Here is a 20,433-nt window from a genome sequence, read left to right on the forward strand (position 1 = left end):
ACACATATCATTTCACCTCACTCACTCACACACACCAGTTCAGGTCTCACACGTACATGGAGACGCATGTACACTAGTGTTGTCACAATACCAAAATTATGACTTCGATACGATACCTGCCATAAATACCATGATGCTCGATACTGAAACGATACTACAGTGAAATCCTAAGTCCTAAATCCAAACTAGGCTAGATCAAGGTCAGTGTTGAAATAACTGCATGCAAATTACTGAATGCTATGCATAGGGGCTTAATCTTTAGGTCATCTGATGTACAGTATAGGCTACCCAAGGCCTTTCCGTGTTCATGGGATTTCTTTGACAGTTGCAAAGGGAAAAATGTGAGGATAGCCTTTTTTGCGCCCAGTGTACAAGTACGACGTTCCAACCACTCAGGTCTTCGTCAGATTGGCCTACACCATTACCTGTTGCAATATATCTGTGTGCATTCCTACATTACGTCTATTTCTTTGATAACATGATTTGCTACCACGTAACAATAAGCCGCTATTATTATTAGGACTCAACACGCTTTGGTGGTATTATATGCTGTGGGCTTTAATTAGCGCATTTTGGGTAGCCTATCCTACATCTGGGCAATAATTATTGAACAAATTGCAGTCTACATGCCATGACAAATATTACCAGTAGTACTGACCGAACATGAAATGGATTGTTTACAAGTTATGGTAATGTTATTCTGGCGTGAACATTGCGCTTTCATCACGTTAGCACCCTATGATTACAGCTCGTTATGTCTCGTCAAAATTCATTGATGAAGGAAGGTTCGCTTTATCCCAGAGAACCATACTCGTTCCACTTAGGCTAGACTAAAACAGAAGAGAAAAACTTGGCACTAACCATGTAGTCGTGTTTTCTATAGCATATTCGTTAACCTGTCGTTCTCTTTAAAAATGTTGGGATATGTCTGTGAGGTGTTTAGCCAAGTTCCATGCATAGCCTACTGCTTTTAAATGACTTTGAAACATATTTTACAAACGGGCCTCTGTGTACGTGATTGCTTGCCTTTACCATTCGCGATGTATCCGAAATACTGTAGTTACAGATTTCACTTCACCTTTTGTTTTATCCACAAGGCCGAGGACTGTCGGCAAAGAACTCTGTTGACATTGGCTGCGCACTCACTCACTCACTCACTCAAAGCTGCCTGCTTGACACGCCCACTTGCCTAGATGTGTGCAAGGAGCAGTGAGAGCAGCAGTTCACACAGACACAGAACGTTATTATTTTAATAAATATAGATTCTAAAAACGTCGGAAATCGTATCGTTCCATCGTGATACTTTTTTAGTATCGATACACCGTGCAACACTAGTACACGCGCACACACACACACACACAAAGGAACCGACCGTTCTCCTGAGGACGTCTCTGCGGGCTCTGATACGCTCCTTCATCTTATTCAGATAAATGTAGTTCAGTTCTGGAACACGAACACACACACACACACACACACGGTCATCGACTCTTGCAGGACTACAGAGTTCAAGGACATAAATGCTGTATACTCAGTGGTAAAGAGAAGTCCATTCTCACCTGGCAACGAAGGGCCATTTTTCAGCTTGCGATCAGAAGCCTTGTCTAAAGGGAGCAATGCATGGGTAGCATCAGTCAACACGATTAAATGTATAGAGGCTGTGTTAGATCAGGATTGAAAGAGTTTTTGCATACAAGCATACACAAACAAATAACACACACACACACAGAGTACATACATGCTTTCATACACCATGTTCCAAAGTCGTCCAGTTTGGATGAGGTTTTGCGTTTTCTTTTGCCCGACTCTTCCAACCCCGCTGGCACATTGCAGCAACGCCCTGAGAGATAGAGAGAGAGAGGGAGAGAGGGTTAGAAGGGAGGGGGAGAAGAGAGAGGATACAAAAGGAGGGAGAGAAAGAAGGGAGGGAGAAAGAAAAGAGAGACAGAGAAAGAGAGAGAGAGATAGATAGAGAAGCAGCAGAGAGAAAAAAGTGAGAGGATTCCACATTGTTCAACACTTTTGAAACAGACACAGTTTCAAGCATAGTTCAAAAGGCCTGACTCACTCTCACTCACACTCACACACACACACACACACACACAAATAATACAGAGCATTTAGATTCCCAGTCTCACCTTTCACAAGGGGTTTGTCTTCGCCCACAACAGTGTACAGGTCGTGCCACTTCCACACATCCACCGCTTCCTGCAGAGCAGACAATGTGCAATAAAGTTGAGTGAAGAACAGTGATATTCACTGGTGTAAGGGGGGAAATGCAATTAGGAAATGTGCAATACTATTTTACTGTAGTTAGAGGCTAAACGAAATATCAAGGGTGTGTTTTTCTGCTTAGAGATTGAGGTACTGATTCCTATGTCTGCTGTGCTTACTCTATTTTATTCCTGTTGTCTTTTATGTGGTATGGGGCGTTGAACTGGTGTGTGTTTTGTATGGTAGGCAGCCCTGTATGCCCAAGACAAATTTCCATTCTGGGACAATAAAGTTCATCTGATCTAATCTAAAACCAACGCTTAAAGACATTCAAGTGTTTTTTTTTTTTTGTTTTTTTCCCCCCGCTACTGGGCTCCCCCTACAGCTGTGCACTGTTCGTACTTCACACAACTATTGTCAATAACATGGCTAATGGCTTGCACCTTTCCCCTGGATACGGTACATGTGGATTAGTTTACAAAGATAATTTCAGAATAGCCATGTTGACTGACGAATATTAGGGACTGCAGATGGAAATGAGCTTATGTGCTAACTTTGGCATTTACATTTTGAGTGTAATTGAAATGACAATTAATGTGCATTGACCCTTTTAAATAAATAAATAAATAAATAAATAAATAAATACATACATACATATTACACGATTTCATAATAAATAGTATCGATTCTTGCTATTGCACAACTGGCGTAAAAGCAATTTGTGACTCTGGGCAGAGGGCGAAGTGGCAAGACTGGTTCTCTGTAGACGGCTGGCTACGGCTGGGAAGGTGAGCCATTCTTCTTATTACCAGTTAGTTCACCATCAAAATGACGTCCCAGAAACACATTAATAACACTTTCCTATGGAAGCCCTAGTGTTGAGGTAGCACCACGTCCACCATTTTGTTTCTACTCAGTGCAGCTGCAGTGCTTGTTACCTTCTGTGGCTTTGGCTCTATGGCAACTGGCTTCACAGCAGCTCTCTCCCTCAGCATTCTCTTGTCACTGCCACCCTGAGGAAATAGAAACAGACAGAGATCTTAATACTTACATCCATGTGATTTCACAACTCATTGTGTGTGTGTGTGTGTGTGTGTGTGTGTGTGTGTGTGTGTATGTGAGAGAGAGAGAGAGGAGAGAGAGAGAGAGAGAGAGAGAGAGAGAGAGACAGAGACAGAGAGAAGGAGAGAGTGTGTGTGTGTGAGTGAGTGAGTGAAAGTGTGTCTTACCTCAACCTGGTGTCTTTCAATGTGCTCGTCAGGCTCTGCGTCCATCTCCATCCCATGATCCTCTAGGGGCATGAACCCTGCCTCTTCCTCTTGGTGACCTTCGACCTCTGGCTCTCCAATCCCAGCATCCCCTGCTCCCACATCAGCATGGCCTGAGCGAGACAGAGATAAACACACAGAATATACGACACATGACTTCAGGCCCTGGAAACACACCATCAGTATCTCATAATCCTCCTCCTGTGTGTGTGTGTGTGTGTGTGTGTGTGTGTGCCTCCAGCCTCACCCATGAACTCCTTGTGAAAGTCGGGCATTTCCAGGGGGGTCTGGTGGACCGGTTGGTCAGTTTCCTCTCCGCTGAAGCTGCGCAGGAAATAGGAGCGGAAGGCGGCCATGCCCATCTGCAGAGCGCCCTCCTCGTCCACCGAGAACACATTCATGCGGAAGTCTTTCCAGCTGCCCAAGACCTCACCACGGAAACTGCAACACAAACACAAACTCACACACTGAGAAACCTGCAAAACAAGCAGGGCTCGAAATTAACTTTTTTTCTTAGTGTCTCGTAGCTGTCCTGAATTCTACTTGGCACTGTCCCGGACTTAACCACCAGTGTCCCAAATTCAAGTTCTTGTTTTTTCCCATTCTACATAATAAACAGCATAATAATCAATAACTTGCATCAACTAAAAGCAACACCAAAGAACTTTCCCTCTGTCGCACGCACGCTATTTGTTTATCCAGCACTGGCTTTGCAAATAACGATGTCCACAGACAAGGTAGAATATTTTGCATGACTTATAAAAGTACGATGTATTGCGACATCAGATGCAAGTCAAATTTGTAGTTTCTTATGTCTCCATTCCATCGAACTACAGATCCGCTACCCAATCTGGCACTTCCATAGTGCGGTTATAGCCGATAGAGGGCCGCAAAGCGAATGCAGAATTGCCGTTCACCCTGTTACGAGTTGATGAACCACTGAAACGATTTTGGAAACATTATTTTAAGGTATAAAAAAGCTCTTTGGTGTTGCTTTAATTAACTCGTAAGTTATGAAGACTTAATTTATTAAACACCATTTTATTAATTTATTAACACTTTCGGCTCTTTTTCTGTTTTGACGGACAGGGTTGTAAAACATTCCGTCAATAATCTATTTTCATGTGTCTTTAATTTCAATGTCAGTTTAGTGTGATGTCATGGCCACAGATCTCAGTGAAAACAATAAGTAGGGCCTAGCATGGGAAATTACCACGAAGCTGTCAGATAGGCTACTCTCTGGTATTCGTTTATTTTCTCAAAAATAGCCTATAGCTTAGAACTGCCAAAGCGAAATGTCAATTGTTAAGTTAAATAACTGTTTTCATAGTTAACAGGCTACCTTGCAACACTATCGTTTTGTCAAACCGCAGTTGCAGTAGCCTAGGCTATTTAGCTCAGCATGATATTGGTGACGTTTTGTCTGTCACCGACAGAAAACACGCAGCGTTTTAGTCAGAGAGGACTGTCATCTCATCTTTTTAGAACACCAGTGTAACCTTAGGCCTACACTAGCCTATCAGTCAAAAATGTTCACAATGTCATGAAAACAAATGCCATTTACCTGCCTGCTAGTTAGGTAAGTTAACCTAGGAATATCGGAACCTAGTTAACCTAGTGACCCATTAGGCCTACCGCTCGCGCCCTATTTTTGTGTCGGCCTACGAGTCACCTAATATTCATTTAACCAATACGGCGGATTCCTAAGGAAACGCAAGCACCCATTCCGTTTGGGTATATTCTATATTTGTACCAAAAATGACATTGTAACCTACAGTGATTCGAAGAGCAGTAAACAGTGTGGTAAGGCTGCGTGTAGGCTACAAAACCACTTCTTTACAGATCAGCTGGCTAACGCTGCTTTTGCCAGCTGCCCATTACGGAGAAATTTGGTGATCACTGAACGTTGTTTAGGTAGCCTACAAAAAAGTACCTATTTTGACATTTACTTTGCCATTTTTTCTACTGTCCCAGAGTTGTCCCAAACATCATTCTATTGTGTCCCGGAAGCATTTTTTATGGTCCCCGGGATGTCGAGACATCGTTAATTTCGAGCCCTGAAAACAAGAACCAAGTACACACACACACACACACACAGACACACAGACACACACACACACACACACACACACACACACACACACACACCAGGGATGCAAACACATGTGTGGTGAACCCCCCCACCCCACCTCCCCTACCCCCCAAGGTTCAAAATATTCTGAATGCAACCGGTTCAAGAACCAGTTCTGTTTGTCAAAAAACACCCTGGGCGACAGTGGGCCTCCTCACTTCAGGAAGGGGAACTCCTGTTTCTCCAAGGCATCCACGGAGATAAGGGCTTCAGGTGGGACTGGGGAGATCTCCAGCACCTGGAGAAAAACACACACACACACAGTTAGTCTGGAATCTGGATTCGTGATCTAGGTAGGACAGTAGCTGTAGCCGTTTAGGATTCAGAAAGGTAATTGTGGAGTGCTTCTCTGTGAGGAAGCAGCAACCGTGAATACATTGTTGAAAGCTTTGTAGTGGATGGGTCTTATGACCACTATGGTCTGATATCCCGTGCAGGGGTGCGTTTCCCAAAACCATAGTTGCTAACCTGTTAGCAACTTAGTTGGTTGGCAATGGGAAATTGCATTGCAACCAACAAAGTTGCTAACTAAGTTAGCAACTATGGTTTTGAGAAACGCACCCCAGAACAGTAAAGTTAAATATACACTCTTAAAACGAATGTGTTAAAAACAACACAAACGGTTTTAATCCCTGTCTACACATAGAGATGTGTCTAAAAAAACAACACAAGTTGTGTTATAACACATTCGTTTTAAGAGAGTAACAAACACTAGTTAAATGGCTCTCTGTTGACACTTCAGAGCCAGTAGGATGACCTTACCGTGGAGGGGTCGGTGTGGAGGGTCACCGAATTGCTGTCTGTTTTTTCACTCACTAGCTCCTCCTGCAGGTAGAAAACAGCAACACAGAGTCACACACGAGATGTCTTTTCTGACGGGACAATGTCTGGATTTCACATGAAGGGGCTCCATTATTGTGGTCTAAAACAAATGGTCACTAGTCAAAAGCTTATTTAAATTTAGTAGGAATTCAACTTAATTCTATATTTTTTCTTTGTCTATTACTTGTATTTTATTCTTTGTTTTTTTTCTCTTTCTTATCTTACGCCCTCATTCTTTAGCCCTTGTAACTCTGGGATCTGTTTTCATGTTGTATGTACAGCCAATTTATCTCTCTCCCTTTTTTGAGAAGCACTTTGGGTCAACACCTGTTGTTTTTAAATGTGCTACATAAATAAAGTGACTTGACATCCGTCTTGCATCTTTCACGTCTACTGCCAGCAGGCTATCTACTGGAAATGATGGAGAGGAGTACAGATGTTATTTAAAGGAGAATTCCGTTCGTGAGCCTCATGTTTATGCCCCTAGAGTGTAGCACTGTAGCTGCCTGGCAACTCTAGCAGTTGGCTGCAGCAACTCCAGCTAACTAGAACTGATTGTTTTGGGGTTTTTTCAAACCAACAGTACTTGGTGACCTCAAAAAACAGAGATATATGTGAAAATTTGCCTTACTTTGCCTCAAACTTAATCCGTTTGAGGGTCAACCATAAACATTTTCAGGATTGGTTTTGCTTTCTAGTTTACTCACTGCTCTATGACAGTAAACTGAATATCTTTGTATAAGTATATATACTCTTTTGATCCCGTGAGGGAAATTTGGTCTCTGCATTTATCCCAATCCGTGAATTAGTGAAACACACTCAGCACACAGTGAACACGCAGTGAGGTGAAACACACACTAATCCCGGCGCAGTGAGCTGCCTGCAACAACAGCGGCGCTCGGGGAGCAGTGAGGGGTCAGGTGCCTTGCTCAAGGGCACTTCAGCCGTGCCTACTGGTCGGGGTTCGAACCGGCAACCCTCCGGTTACAAGTCCGAAGCTCTAACCAGTAGGCCACGGCTGCCCAATGTGGACATATTGTGGCATTTGAGGACATAATCATGTGCGTCATCTATGTCTGCAAACTAACAAGTATTTTCATAATCCATTAATTTGCTGTTTATCTTTTCAATTAATTGATTAGTTGTTTGGTTTTTAAAATGTTAGAAAAAAAGAGGGGTAAAAGGGAAAATTATCTATTATTAACTATTTTTTCCAACACGCTAGAGACCAAAAACCTAATGAATTATTTGAAAAAATAACCAACAAACAACAGGTTATGAAAATAATTGTTATAAAACAACTTTCTACTGTACTGCAGCACAGTTCATCCTTTTACTTGCGCTCACACACACACACACACACACACACACACACACACACACACATGATGCCATGTTATCTCCCAGGGTTACCTGAAGGGCATCTTCTCTGGCGTTGGTGACCACTTCTTGTGAGCCTTCATCCTCTCCTCCTTCAGCCTGCTGTTTGTCTTTCCTGTAAACACACACGGGCGCACACACACAGGCGCACGCAAACGCACACACAGATACAATGAATGAAAAGGACATTAATATAGATATTATTATTATTATCATGATGTGTGAAGATTAAAGGAAATTTCAGTTTTTTAGCACTTTAAGGCCCTTTTCTGGTTTGTTTTGGATGAACTAGAGTGGTGGACACCGACATTTTGACGATTGGTCCCGTCTCGACTTTTCTGACTCGTTTTGAATCGCCTTTGACTTCTCAGGGTGGCTGGCAATGGGCATACTGTAGTAGGCTACTCAAACATGTCCTAAAACAACCCTTAACATTCGTTTCCAAAACTGTGCAACTCACCGAGTGGTTAGTGGTGTTCGTTGATGTTCCAAAACAAGTAGCGTAGCGAAATACAGTTTCTGTCGTGTTTTATTTTGTATTATCCCATTGATTTCTGTTGGAAGACTCATTGCACGTTGATAGCTGCGCCACCGTCTATGCTTCAGGTTCAAATATTGAGCGGTTGTGAATAGTTCCACAATAGCAAATAAGACGGCTGGAAATCATACATTGCGCCGATATATTTGCTTTTAATAATCAACGAACACCACTAACGACTCAGTGAGTTGCACAGTTTTAAAAACGAACGTTAAGGGTTGTTTTAGGACATGTTTGAGTAGCCTACAGTATGCCTATTGCCAGCCACCCTGAGAAGTCAAAGGCGATTCAAAACGAGTCAGAAAAGTCGAGACGGGACCAATCGTCAACATTTCGATGTCCACCACTCTAGTTCATCCAAAACAAACCAGAAAAGGGCCTTAAAGTGCTAAAACCCGGAATTTTCCTTTAAGAGAGCAGCATTACTTTTATTATTATCATTATTATTATGACTATGATTATTATTATTATTATTATAGCAGCATTACTTTTTGCTCTTGTTGGATATGTAGTCTAGCGTTTGGAACACCAAGCTGTGAAGGAGTTCCACCTGTGAGAGAGAGAGACAGAGAGAGACAGAGACAGAGAGAAAGAGAGAGAGACAGAGCGAGAGAGAGAGATGCAAACAATACAATTTTAAAGCACTACAATTCAATACACTCATTTTATATTGTCTGGGATGACCGAAGGTCACAATAGCTCACCTTCTTGCCATAGATGCTTGTTGTGCCTTGCAAGAGCAAAGCTGCCTCAGCAAAGTTCATGGTCGTTTTACCTCCATCAAAGCTGATACGGACCCCTTCCAACTACAGAACATATGAGAGGCAGGGGAAAGTTAGTTACCTAAAAACTAGGCCTATGCCTACAAGACCCCACAAAATGCCCAAAGAGAAATTAACGCAAGTTGAAACATACTGAAACAACTTTTTTTTTCTTCAGTCGAGCTTTTCGACTGAAGAAAAAAAAAAAGATATATCGACTGCCCTGGACATCAGAATAAAACAAACACAAACTTCAACCCTTCCGTGCCAAGGGTGCGTAAACATATCCCCAAAAACATGGTGCGAGTTTGCGACAACAGCGTCGCCGAGGAATGTTCACCTCCTGCAGGTAGTCCCCAAGTTGCGATGCCAGGTCCACCTCCCAGTTCTGGGTGAGCTCGCGGATGGGCTTCAACAGCTGAGCGAAACGGGACTCGACTCCCTCCATAGTCAACTGGAATCATCCGTAACAAGAGAGGTCAAATGTTGTCTGGGTCACAACAACAAACAGACTGCTAACAAAGATCCTTGATTACTAGCTCCTTGCGGCTAACGTCACTAATGATGAGAGGCTTTCTCTTGTGTTGGTTTTAAAAAATCCCTGTTTGCAGTGTTTAACGTTAAAGTGAACTTCGTGTTAGTTAGCAAATCACGGCAATAAAATATTAACGTAACGTTACATTATGCCTGCTTTTAACCATACGCTTAATTATCAGACAAGGGTCAACTAACGTTAGCCCTGTCAAAGTCAGTCAGAGTGACAGCTAATGTTAACTCAACAATCAGGCAGCTAGAGTAACGTTAGCCGTTAGCTAGCTAATGAACTGGACCTTACCTTTGCGACTGGACGGGGAAACAAATGCAGAAACCTGACAGATCCTTTAGTGAACTGTAAAGATCTCTTCACCCGGTTAAGAAATGTTACAGTCTAGAATGCTATTGTTTAACGAATCCAGAACACCATTATCCAGATGCTAATGAGAGATCTCAAAAAAAACCGCGCACTTGCCATTTTTGTTTTTGCCGCCCTGAACATGACGATTGCGTCGTCGCTTGGGTGATCCTAGAGACAACTGACTCAATGGCGCCACCACTTGTAGTGGAGGGAAAATGGACGAACCAAAGCTGTCCTCCCGTTGAGATAAGTATAAGTATATATACTTTTTTGATCCCGTGAGGGACATTTGGCATTTAACCCAATCGGTAAATTAGTGAAACACAAACAGCACACAGTGTACATTGAGCGAGGTGAAGCACACACTAATCCCGGCGCAGTGAGCTGCCTGCTACAACGGCGGCGCTCGGGGAGCAGTGAGGGATTAGGTGCCTTGCTCAAGGGCACTTCAGCCGCGGCCCACAGGTCGGGGCTCGAACCGGCAACCCTCCGGTTACAAGTCCAGAGTGCTATCCAGTGGGCCACGGCTGCCCACAAGTAAGTGACATTGCTTGCCCTTTCTTGTTATTAAATGTATCTTGGTTCTGATTTATTTAAAATACAATTTTGACTGATAGTAGGCCTATATCTCAACCATAATCATTGCTTTTCCATTTTTTTTTGCTTAATTTTCAATGCAGTCTCAAGATTACCATAAAATTACGGGATGACCTCTGGTATGACACAATATGCGAGTCTCAAGATCACCACAAGATGGCAGTATGACACAATATTACTCAGAGCCGATATTACTCAGAGCCATACATGGATTTCTATGCAACGTCACGAAAACATGCGTGCGCAACCAAGAGGCAGAAAGCACCATAGAACAGCATAGAGCAATGCAAAAGAGCAAAAGAATAAAATTAGTTTTTGTGCTGAAAACTGCACCAATTCGAAATCACGATGGTTAGAGAATGTTAAATATGTTCAATATCCCTAACGGAATGCATGTCTTCGCCAAAAATGACAAAATACAATGTTATATTAATAATGCAAATGAACGGCAAACTTTGAAATATAGTCTGAAATGAGATTTTATTATCATTGAGACAACAGGGGTATACAAAAAATCTGATTGTAGCTTACAGCAGCTGACTATTTAGGTTACGTTTATAGCGTTGTGGACGGCCACTAAGCATCTTCTGCCCCACGGCTGCGCGCGCATCTAGTTTAGTTGGTAAACGGGAAACCCGTGTATAGAAATACCGCTCTGATATTACCGTGTAAACGGTACAGGCGTAAGTTGTAGGGGTTTTCAAAGATCCTCAACATGAACTGTAACGAACACTAAGAATGTTCTTTCAATATTTTTTTCTTCAACAAAATCAGTTGTTGCTCTGAATGACTTTTTTTTGTATCATTCATTTCTACAAACAATATTAAATATGTAAAAATAACAAAACATTTTATATTCATAGGCTATAGAATAGATAACATTTTAGTGCACATAATCAAATTAAGAAAACAGATAACTCTCTAGTTTTATTTTTTGGCTGGTCGAAACATCTTATTTGTAAAACACCCTATGACACAAACTGTAGGCCAAAGCATCCTCAAGAGCTGTCTCTACATACAGAGGATACAAAAAGACAATACAATTTATTAGATGTTCAAAATGGCGATAACCTTTAGAAAAAACTGAAATGTAAACCTATCAATCAATTCTGTCAATGTTAAAATGTAGCCTAACCTACTCTGTAAGGCATATAGACCATGTTTGGCACTGGGAATGAACTAAAGCAGGACTGCAGTCAGTGGCCATCTAATCTGTCATTGTTTTAATTTTCCCTAAGTAAGCCTATCTACAATATCCGGGCCTATCCAAATAATCTCTCCAGCTCAGGAAGCAATAATACACTTCCTGGAAGCTGATAGTACATGCTGATTTAAACTTCTGTACACAAGGGATGAGTGCAATGGCAAAGCTTGCGATTATAGGAGAACGCCCTTGATGCAGCCTAATCTTAAACCCTCGACTGGCATTTACAAATTCTATCACAGATTTGTGTAGACTGGATGTTATCGTCTTCTTGAACCGCGATCACACCGATTTATGGCTGGGCCATACACACACACAGCCCAGTAATCCATGATTTTTTGTCAGCAAGTCAGCAAGCTCACATCATGCTCTCCCAGCAAGTCTACCTGGAATTGGAGTTGAATGCATTGGAGAGCGTGTTTTTGCAGTTTGACAGCGTGTCTGATGGAGCCATTCAGGGAATAGGCAGAGGCCTACTGTAATTTTCTGAGAAATGTCTGATTGTGCAGTGGCCCATAAAATATAATTTCTGGCCTTAAACACTATGGACTCAATTCCACTACAAGGATGCATTGCAGGGTAGAGTAATATTTGTGGAGAAGTTGTGTGCAAATCAAAAAAAAAATATTTATGTGTGGGCTCCAAAAATATACTTTATTTATCTCTAAAACAAAGACAATGTTTCGATCTCACAGCATCTTCATCAGGCCAAAGGCTAAGAATAGAGTAATATGCTATAGGCTACAACCAACATCATGCATGTTGATGAGAACTAAAGGTGTTACCTGAACAGGTTTTAGGAATAGGCAGCCTATAGTCCCAAGTACCAAGTAAACTAAACCATGAAGGGTGAATGAATTAAGCCTAGGCCCAGCAATGCTCTTCACATAGGCCTATATTTTTACAAAAATGGTAACAAAAGGAATTTAATTTGGAATTCATTTTTAAGTGGGTATGTTTTTTAATTGCTGACAGAGGAAATTTCATAGGCGAGTACATATGATCTCACCGTAGCCTGTATGATTTTATAGCTTAGCCTATATATTTATAGAATACTTGGAAAGATATCAGTCACAGTCACAATTTTTCTACTTTGTTGTCATCATATAGCAGCGTGTTTTTATATCTATGCTAATTACTGGAAGGATGATTATAGGGTCTGAGAAACAATGAGGATTGCTGGATAAAACTGTTAAAAGGGATCAAGTTTAACAGTTTGTTTTTCAATAAAAACGATGGCATGTGTTTTAAAATGACACTCAGGGCAGGGCGGGAGTCTTCGGAGAGGATGATGTCAGAGTTCAGGGGAGGACAGATTATTTGTTAGGCATTCAGGACAAGAACCCGTTACTCTTACAGTAATGTTATTATTGTGAAACTTATACAGCTTTAAAAATGTCACTAATTTGTTTATTTTCCTTATCTGTTGTTTATCAGATGTAACATCTGTAAGGTATTAGGATAGAGCTTACTGTGTGCGCATGCCTGTGTGTGTGTGTGTGTGTGTGTCTTTGTGTATGTATGCATACTTGCATGTGCACACTCACACACTTAAGCACAAACACACACATGGATGCACGGCACGCACATAAACACACACACTCACTACAGGCACCCACACACTACCCCTACATGTACACACACACACACACACACACACACACACACACACACACACACACACACACACACACACACACAGACAAGTACACTGTGTCTGTGTGTGTGTGTGTGTGTGTGTGTGTGTGTGTGTCAATGTGTGTACTCTGCCATGTGCTTCAGAGAGATGCCTCCTTAGCTCTGCTCCGTGTGGTGTGGGCGGGGCTGTGGGGGAGGGGGAGGGGCATTGCCTTCTATTGGCCTGCTGCCGCTCCTCTCTAATCATCACTTCCAGGAAATCCGTTTCCTGGTCTGTGGAATTCTGGGAAGCCCTCAGAGTGCTAGGTAATCCCTCCGCCTGCCTGCTCGCACTGAAGAGCCTTTTCTCTCTCATCTAACACAACCACATCCTCCTAATGCAGGAGTGTGTGTGTGTGTGTGTGTGTGTGTGTGTGTGTGTGTGTGCAGGCGCAACTGCAGGTGAACAGTCGTACGCACTGTGCATAGCCTACCATCAGGTTACTCAACAAGAGAGAATTTCCTGTGTGTGTATTCACACCAAATTGGCCTACCATAAGTTCCCAACTCTGCACAGTATCCAATTAACTACATAACAGTAGGCTATTTACAATTTTCTGTAAAGTTTGTAAACACGTTATCAAAATCAACTTCAATCAATGCACTCACACGTTTTGTTTGAGCAGGGGAGAGAATAACAACAAAGGCACGCAGCAAACAGAAGGTGTAGGCTAGGCTATTTTTTTTTCTTTTACTATCTACGATTGCTAGTTATCAGCACACAATGTTAAGCTAATTCACTCAAGACTCAAGACTTCAATGCCATCATGGATATAAAACGTTTAAAAAATTAAAATAAAATAAAAAAACAACGAAAACAGAAAGGATGGAGGCAGCAAAGCTAGAGGAGTTATTTCAGATTGGCAAGTAGAAGGTAGGCAAAGTGTGCTTGTTAAAACATTCACATTACACCTGTTTATAGCCATACACAATGGTAAACTATGAACAAAACTAAAAGTAACTTTATCCTAACTTTTGTGTGTGTGTCTACGTCTACGTTTGTGTGTGTGTGCGTGTGTACAGTGTGAGTGTCTGCATGTATCTGTGTCTATGTCTGTGTGTGTACGAGTGGCTGCTCAGCTGTTAACAGACTACTTTATACAGTTAATGTTTAGCATAGACTGAGAAAGACAGGACTCACAGGTATGACATGCTTCCAGGAAACCGTGTGTGTGTGTGTGTGTGTGTGTGTATGTGTGCGTGTGTGTATGTTGTGTGTGTGTGAGAGAGAGAGAGTATATTACATTACATTTTGTTCCCTTCTTTACTGTGAAGAGATGTGTGTGAGGAGTTATGTAACGTTTCTGCTAACTCCTTCTCCATTCTCCCCTCCCCCTGCCCCTCGGCGTGTGTGTGTGTGTGTGTGTGTGTTTTCTGCTTACTCCTTCTCCCCTCCCCCTGCCCTCGGTGTGTGTGTGTGTGTGTTTCTGCTTACTCCTTCTCCCCTCGCCTCCGCCCCTCGGTGTTCTGCCTCAACTGCCTCCCTCAGTGTAAAAATAGCCGGCAAAAATGACTGGATTAACACCCCTAACAGAGACCCATGTGTATGTGTGTGTGTGTGTGTGTGTGTGTGTGTGTGTGTGTGTCTGTCTGTGTCTGTGTCTGTGTGTGCTCTGTGGAATATGCATAGATAAACAGTTCATACAATATGCACACATACATACATATACACACACGCACACACAGACATACACATACACACACACACACCGAGTGGCAGGGAGGAGGGATGCTGTCTGTGCTTTGCTTGACAACTCCAGCTAGGGCAGTATCACATTTATCCGCCCGACCCTCACAGAAGCTTCTAGTCTTAAGATTAACTGATAGACAGTCCATGGGGAAAAGAGAGAAAGTGAATGAGTGAGCAAGAGAGAGAGAGAGAGAAAGAGGAAGAGAGAGAGAGTGATGGGGACATGAGGGAGAGAGAGCGAAATTGTCTTGAGCTGGATTGAGAAAGTGAAACGGAGGTGATTTATTTTTGGCTTAATAAGATTTGGGGTCAAGTTTGGCGTCGATATAGGTAGCGGAAAGCTAAGTCTACATCTAAGAGACGTCTCTCTGGCAGATATGTTCAACCAGGGGGCAGCCGTGACCTACTGGTTAGCGCTTCGGACTTGTAACCGGAGGGTTGCCGGTTCGAACCTCGACCAGTAGGAACGGCTGAAGTGCCCTTGAGCAAGGCACCTAACCCCTCAATGCTCCCCGAGCGCCGCTGTAGCAGGCAGCTCACTGCGCTGGAATTAGTGTGTGCTTTACCTCACTGTATGCTGAGTTTGTTTCTCTAATTCACGGATTGGGATAAATGCAGAGACCAAGGTTCCCTCACGGGATCAAAAGAGTATATATACTATACTATACTAGATTCATCTGCTGTCTGCTCTGTCTGCATGTATGATGTTGATGTTGTTCCTATAACCCTTCAATTGTTGTGTTTCTTTGGCTTGATAATTTAATGTAGATAAGAGGCGAAATGGTAACAAAAGTGTTATGAATTCAAATGAATTTGGTGGACACCACAGAGCTGGACCGGTGCTGACGTGAGTTACGGTTTGATGTTAGGTTAACTCAACCAGTTTGCTGTAATTGCAGGAAGTCCAAAACCTGAGGACAATAGCATGTTGGGATTGGAGGAGGGCTTAGGCAGAAACAGGCATTACATTGTCAAATCTCTGGCCACATAGCTCTCTCTCTCTCTCTCTCTCTCTCTCTCTATCACACACACACACACAAACACACATAAACACAAACACACACAGAGAGACACACAAACACACACACACTTTTGTTTTCCCCATCATTAGAGGTAGAATAGGTTAAGATTTTAAATCCGGGACCCATCTACACTTTATGCAATTTAACACACACACACACCATCAGTGCCATCAGACACCCACACACGCAGGGCTAGAAGCGGATCAGAGACCCCACCCGCTTATTACTGAGAAAGCAACAACCACAGCACAAGAATAACAGGAAATGAACTGAACTGGTGGCCAGTCAAATGTCCTCCTCCCTCTATGTGTGTTTGTGTGTGTGTGAGAGAGAGAGAAAGACAGAAAGACCGAGAGTGGGGTCTGTGAAAGAGAAATTACATTACAGTTTTTGCCCATTGCTTGAACACTTTTTGCAAAACTCGGCTCTATGCACATCTATGCACTGGGAAATAAACCATTCACATCTATGTCGAATTGAAACTGCTATCAAAACCTAACAATCCTTTGTCAAAATGTCACTCTGATGACAAAATGATACACACTTGCATCATATGAATACACTTTCAGATTAGCAGCAACACACTAGTGTACTTTATTTAAAACACTGCAGTCTTTAATTTTCACTGCTTTTATTCAGTTTATCAGTTAGCATTTTGTGAAGCTCAAGGCAACACTTACAGTTTTTGTTATGTTTTTTTTTAAAGGTTTTAACAAAAAACAAAATTGAAAGTACCAAAAGGTTACAAATGACATCAACTCAATACTGTACATCACAGTACTATACTTTACAGTACAGTACTGGCACAATACAATTACTGCATTGGGTGACACTTTATAATAAGGTGCCATTATAAATAGTAAACTAGTTAACCCTTTGTCAATATTTGTAAATTGTTACTAAAATATCTATTTGGCACAAGTTACTAGCCTAGAAATCTAGACACGCCCCTAGCGGCAGCGAATTACATTTGCTGCCAGGGCTAGTCTAGCAACTCTCCGTTGGCTTGTGAGCTCCAGAAATCGAAACTTAATCAGGCCAATGAAATCGTGTATAGTGGGCTTAACATAACGATTGATGGCAGAGTTGCAACGGTTTGGCTTGAATTTCCTGCTACTTGAAAACAAATAAGATGGATGTTGCTGCTGGCGAACAGTGTGACACGAGTTAAGCTTTTATTAAGTTGGCAAACGTTTGAACTAGCCAACTAGCTCGGCTGGTGGGAAACGCATGGGACTCATAGCGCTGCCGCTGTCCTATTGCGTGCAGAGGGAATTTGAAAGACAACTGATTATCCCGCCCCTTGGACTGAGCACTGTGAACGGTGAGTGTCCAGACCCTACATTTTAATGTGGGTCTGGCTCGTCAGGCTAACAAGTTAAAGTAATAGTTACACCAAATTGTGTTTGTAAAGATGTAAAGTGCATATTGGACATTGGGAAGGGATTATTGAGGGATTGGGGAGGTGGGTTGTGGCTTAGGCTGTGTAGAGATTGTGTGTGGGTGTTTGGATTGTGGGGGCAATAAAGACAGAAAACTATTAACTTGTGATATAGATATTTTAGTAACAATTTACAAATATTAAAGGCAGGGCTTGAAAACGAAATTATTTTTCAAACGTTCCGTTCCGAACGGTTCAGGTAGGCCTATGTTTAACGTTTTCGTTCTTGCATGCGTTCCGCCACCAACATATTGGTCCTGAACCGGTTCGGAACGCAAAATATTGTTCGTTCTTAAAGTTCCGGCAGTGTTTGGCGGGCCTATCAAGTCTATTTTTGTAGACTTTACCTGAGAATAGACGTAGGCTACTCATTATTTCCCCTTGATTTAGCCTATACCGTAGCTATGCCCAAAAATAATAAATCACAGGCGGCATCCAAAAACATTCAGATGGGCTATCCATCCCATAGCCTACAGACTTACTGTAGGCCTAACCTATGCCTATAAATAATTTCTTATCAAAAATATTACGTGCTAAACTCCTTACCTGGTTATAGCCTAAGTTTTATCCATATGGAGATCTTCAAAGGCTTGCGCTATAATTCCAACCCTGTTTATAGACGAACCTGTCTGTTGCTGACAAGGCCTATCTCAAATTTCCCGTTTAACTCTTCTACATAGAATAGGCTATAATTGCGCAAACATTTCAAATCTCGACTTTAAAACGACAAGGCGTGGACAGGCAAAATAGGCTATTACGCATAGGCTACAAACAATTTCCAAATCAGTTTCAGTAGCCTACGCTACGAGCTGGCCTAAGATCCGAAGTGGCAGACGGATAGGTTACATTACAACAGCAAGACAAAATATACACATTTGGACCAAAGGTCCATTTATTCATTTTTTTTTTTTCAAACTGCAGAAATCAAATTATTAGGCTGTTATATAGAGAACGGAAAAAAAACGTTATTAACCAGTTTTGTGGATTTCAGAATAACGTTTCTGTTCTGGAACAGTTGAAGACCATTTTGTTTTCGTTTCCGTTTCCGCTCCTCGTAAAATTCCGTAAAATTCCGTTCGTTTTCGGTTTTCGTTTTCGTTCCTTGAACCGGTTCGGAGCCCTGATTAAAGGTGCTCTAAGCGATGCTATGCGTTTTTTAGGCTAAAACATCTAATGTCACTTACTGCAAACCAGGGCTTTGAACCGGTTCAAGGAACGAAAACGAAAACCGGGAACTTTTTGTATTTTACAGGGAACAGGAACGAAACCGGAAACGTTATTATTTTTTATGTTCTGGAACAGGAACACTTATTTAAAAATAATGGTAACCGGTTAATACCGGTTTTATTTCGTTCCTCAAAGTTTTCGTTGCCTAAAAAAAGTCTCCACTCCACATCTTAAATAAGGGGTACATTACGATCCATCGTTAATTAAAACGCTCATTCCAAACACAATAACAATAGCTATATTTGTCGACTCCACGTTAATGATGGACTAGCGAACATTTGGCTAAATGGCGCCAACACCTCTGTTTGCCTAATGCACAGATGGCTTGTTACGGTATGAGTAGGCCTACTGGACAGTTGGAATTTGTTGTTGCCCGAGTGGCATAACCACGTGTCTTAATAATGTTGTTACGTCTGTGTGGACATTTTCTCTTTTAACAATAAACTACACATTTGAAATAATTGTAGGCCTATTTAATTATTATTATTATTAATAATATAATTATTATTATTTAATAATGGTTGTAATATTATTACATTTGGTTTAAGCTGGATGAGAAAGATGTGACATAATTCTATAGCATTAAACAGCTGACAGGAACGAAAATGAACCGTTCGGGAACAGTATTTTTTGTTCTAACCGGTTCGGGAACGTCAATTTATTGGTGGAACTCATAACCGGAAACGTTATAATTCCGTTTCTGTTCGGAACGAACCGATTGGAAAAAAAAATCGGTTCAAAGCCCTGCTGCAAACATCACCTAACCAACCGCTAGCTGTCTGTGTCCTGCACTGTAAAAAAAAACATGATCTCTGTGGACAGCCCAGGCTCCAAAAAGGCAACAAAAACAACCTGGGCAAACCTAGCCCATAAAAACATAACAAATCACAGACGAGATGCCCGTTTAGGAGCGTTCCAATTGCACGGGAGCTGCACGGGAGCAGCACGGGAGGGAGGGGGAGGAAGTAGCGAGCTAGCTCTCTGTTTTGTTTGAATGTCAACAGAAGTGACGTTACCCAGCATTGCTTAGAGTACCTTTAACAAAGGTTTAGGTAATGACTAGTTTGCTATTTATTATGGCACCTTATTATAAAGTGTTACCCTGCATTGTACTATACTTTACAGTACAATGCAGTAAAACAAAAATACACTACTGTAAAACAGGCTAGATGTGGTGGACTCTGCCCAGCTTCCCTCATTGTCAGGCCATGATTTATCACATGATCCACCAAAGTTTCTCTTAATATCATCTGAAATATTGTTCCATGCATAGCCTCTTCGACCACCTCCTACTCCTCTCTCTCCGTCTTCCTCTTCCTCTACCTCTTGTTCTCCCTGCCTCCAAGCTTGCAAAGTTCTCAAAATGGCTCAACTGAGGCTGGTTTCAAACCTACATTACTGGCAGAGATTTTTATATCAGTCTAGGAGATCATGTATCTGAAAAACATGACTTGCCTTTTGGTGTGGCCCAGGGAGCTGCCTTGGTCCCCTGCTATTTTTCTCTATATATGCTCCCATTGGGAAACGCCATAAGTCAGCATAATGTAAACTTCCACAGCTACGCAGATG

The 20,433-nt window shown here is 42.0% G+C and overlaps 1 protein-coding gene across 3 annotated transcripts in view; it reads right to left on the reverse strand.

The window, feature by feature from the left end:
- Window positions 1–20,433, reverse strand: part of ncaph2 (non-SMC condensin II complex, subunit H2) — a 53,248-nt gene that overhangs the window by 8,521 nt on the left and 24,294 nt on the right. For 2 of the 3 annotated variants that reach the window (XM_048268837.1, XM_048268838.1), the window contains 13 exons: window positions 9,452–9,565; window positions 9,055–9,156; window positions 8,839–8,900; window positions 7,846–7,927; window positions 6,373–6,435; window positions 5,769–5,848; window positions 3,727–3,920; window positions 3,441–3,592; window positions 3,150–3,224; window positions 2,136–2,205; window positions 1,736–1,837; window positions 1,557–1,601; window positions 1,373–1,443 (listed from right to left, as the gene is read on the reverse strand). In XM_048268837.1, coding sequence (XP_048124794.1) covers window positions 1,373–1,443; window positions 1,557–1,601; window positions 1,736–1,837; window positions 2,136–2,205; window positions 3,150–3,224; window positions 3,441–3,592; window positions 3,727–3,920; window positions 5,769–5,848; window positions 6,373–6,435; window positions 7,846–7,927; window positions 8,839–8,900; window positions 9,055–9,156; window positions 9,452–9,559 — 1,206 coding nt within the window. In that variant the 5' untranslated portion in view covers window positions 9,560–9,565. Of the gene's footprint in view, window positions 1–1,372; window positions 1,444–1,556; window positions 1,602–1,735; window positions 1,838–2,135; window positions 2,206–3,149; window positions 3,225–3,440; window positions 3,593–3,726; window positions 3,921–5,768; window positions 5,849–6,372; window positions 6,436–7,845; window positions 7,928–8,838; window positions 8,901–9,054; window positions 9,157–9,451; window positions 9,566–9,946; window positions 10,299–20,433 lie in introns of those variants that run through there. The other variant, XM_048268836.1, reaches the window with a different exon arrangement.

The sequence above is a fragment of the Alosa alosa genome, chromosome 17 (genome assembly GCF_017589495.1).
Source record: "Alosa alosa isolate M-15738 ecotype Scorff River chromosome 17, AALO_Geno_1.1, whole genome shotgun sequence".
Taxonomy (NCBI): domain Eukaryota; kingdom Metazoa; phylum Chordata; class Actinopteri; order Clupeiformes; family Clupeidae; genus Alosa; species Alosa alosa.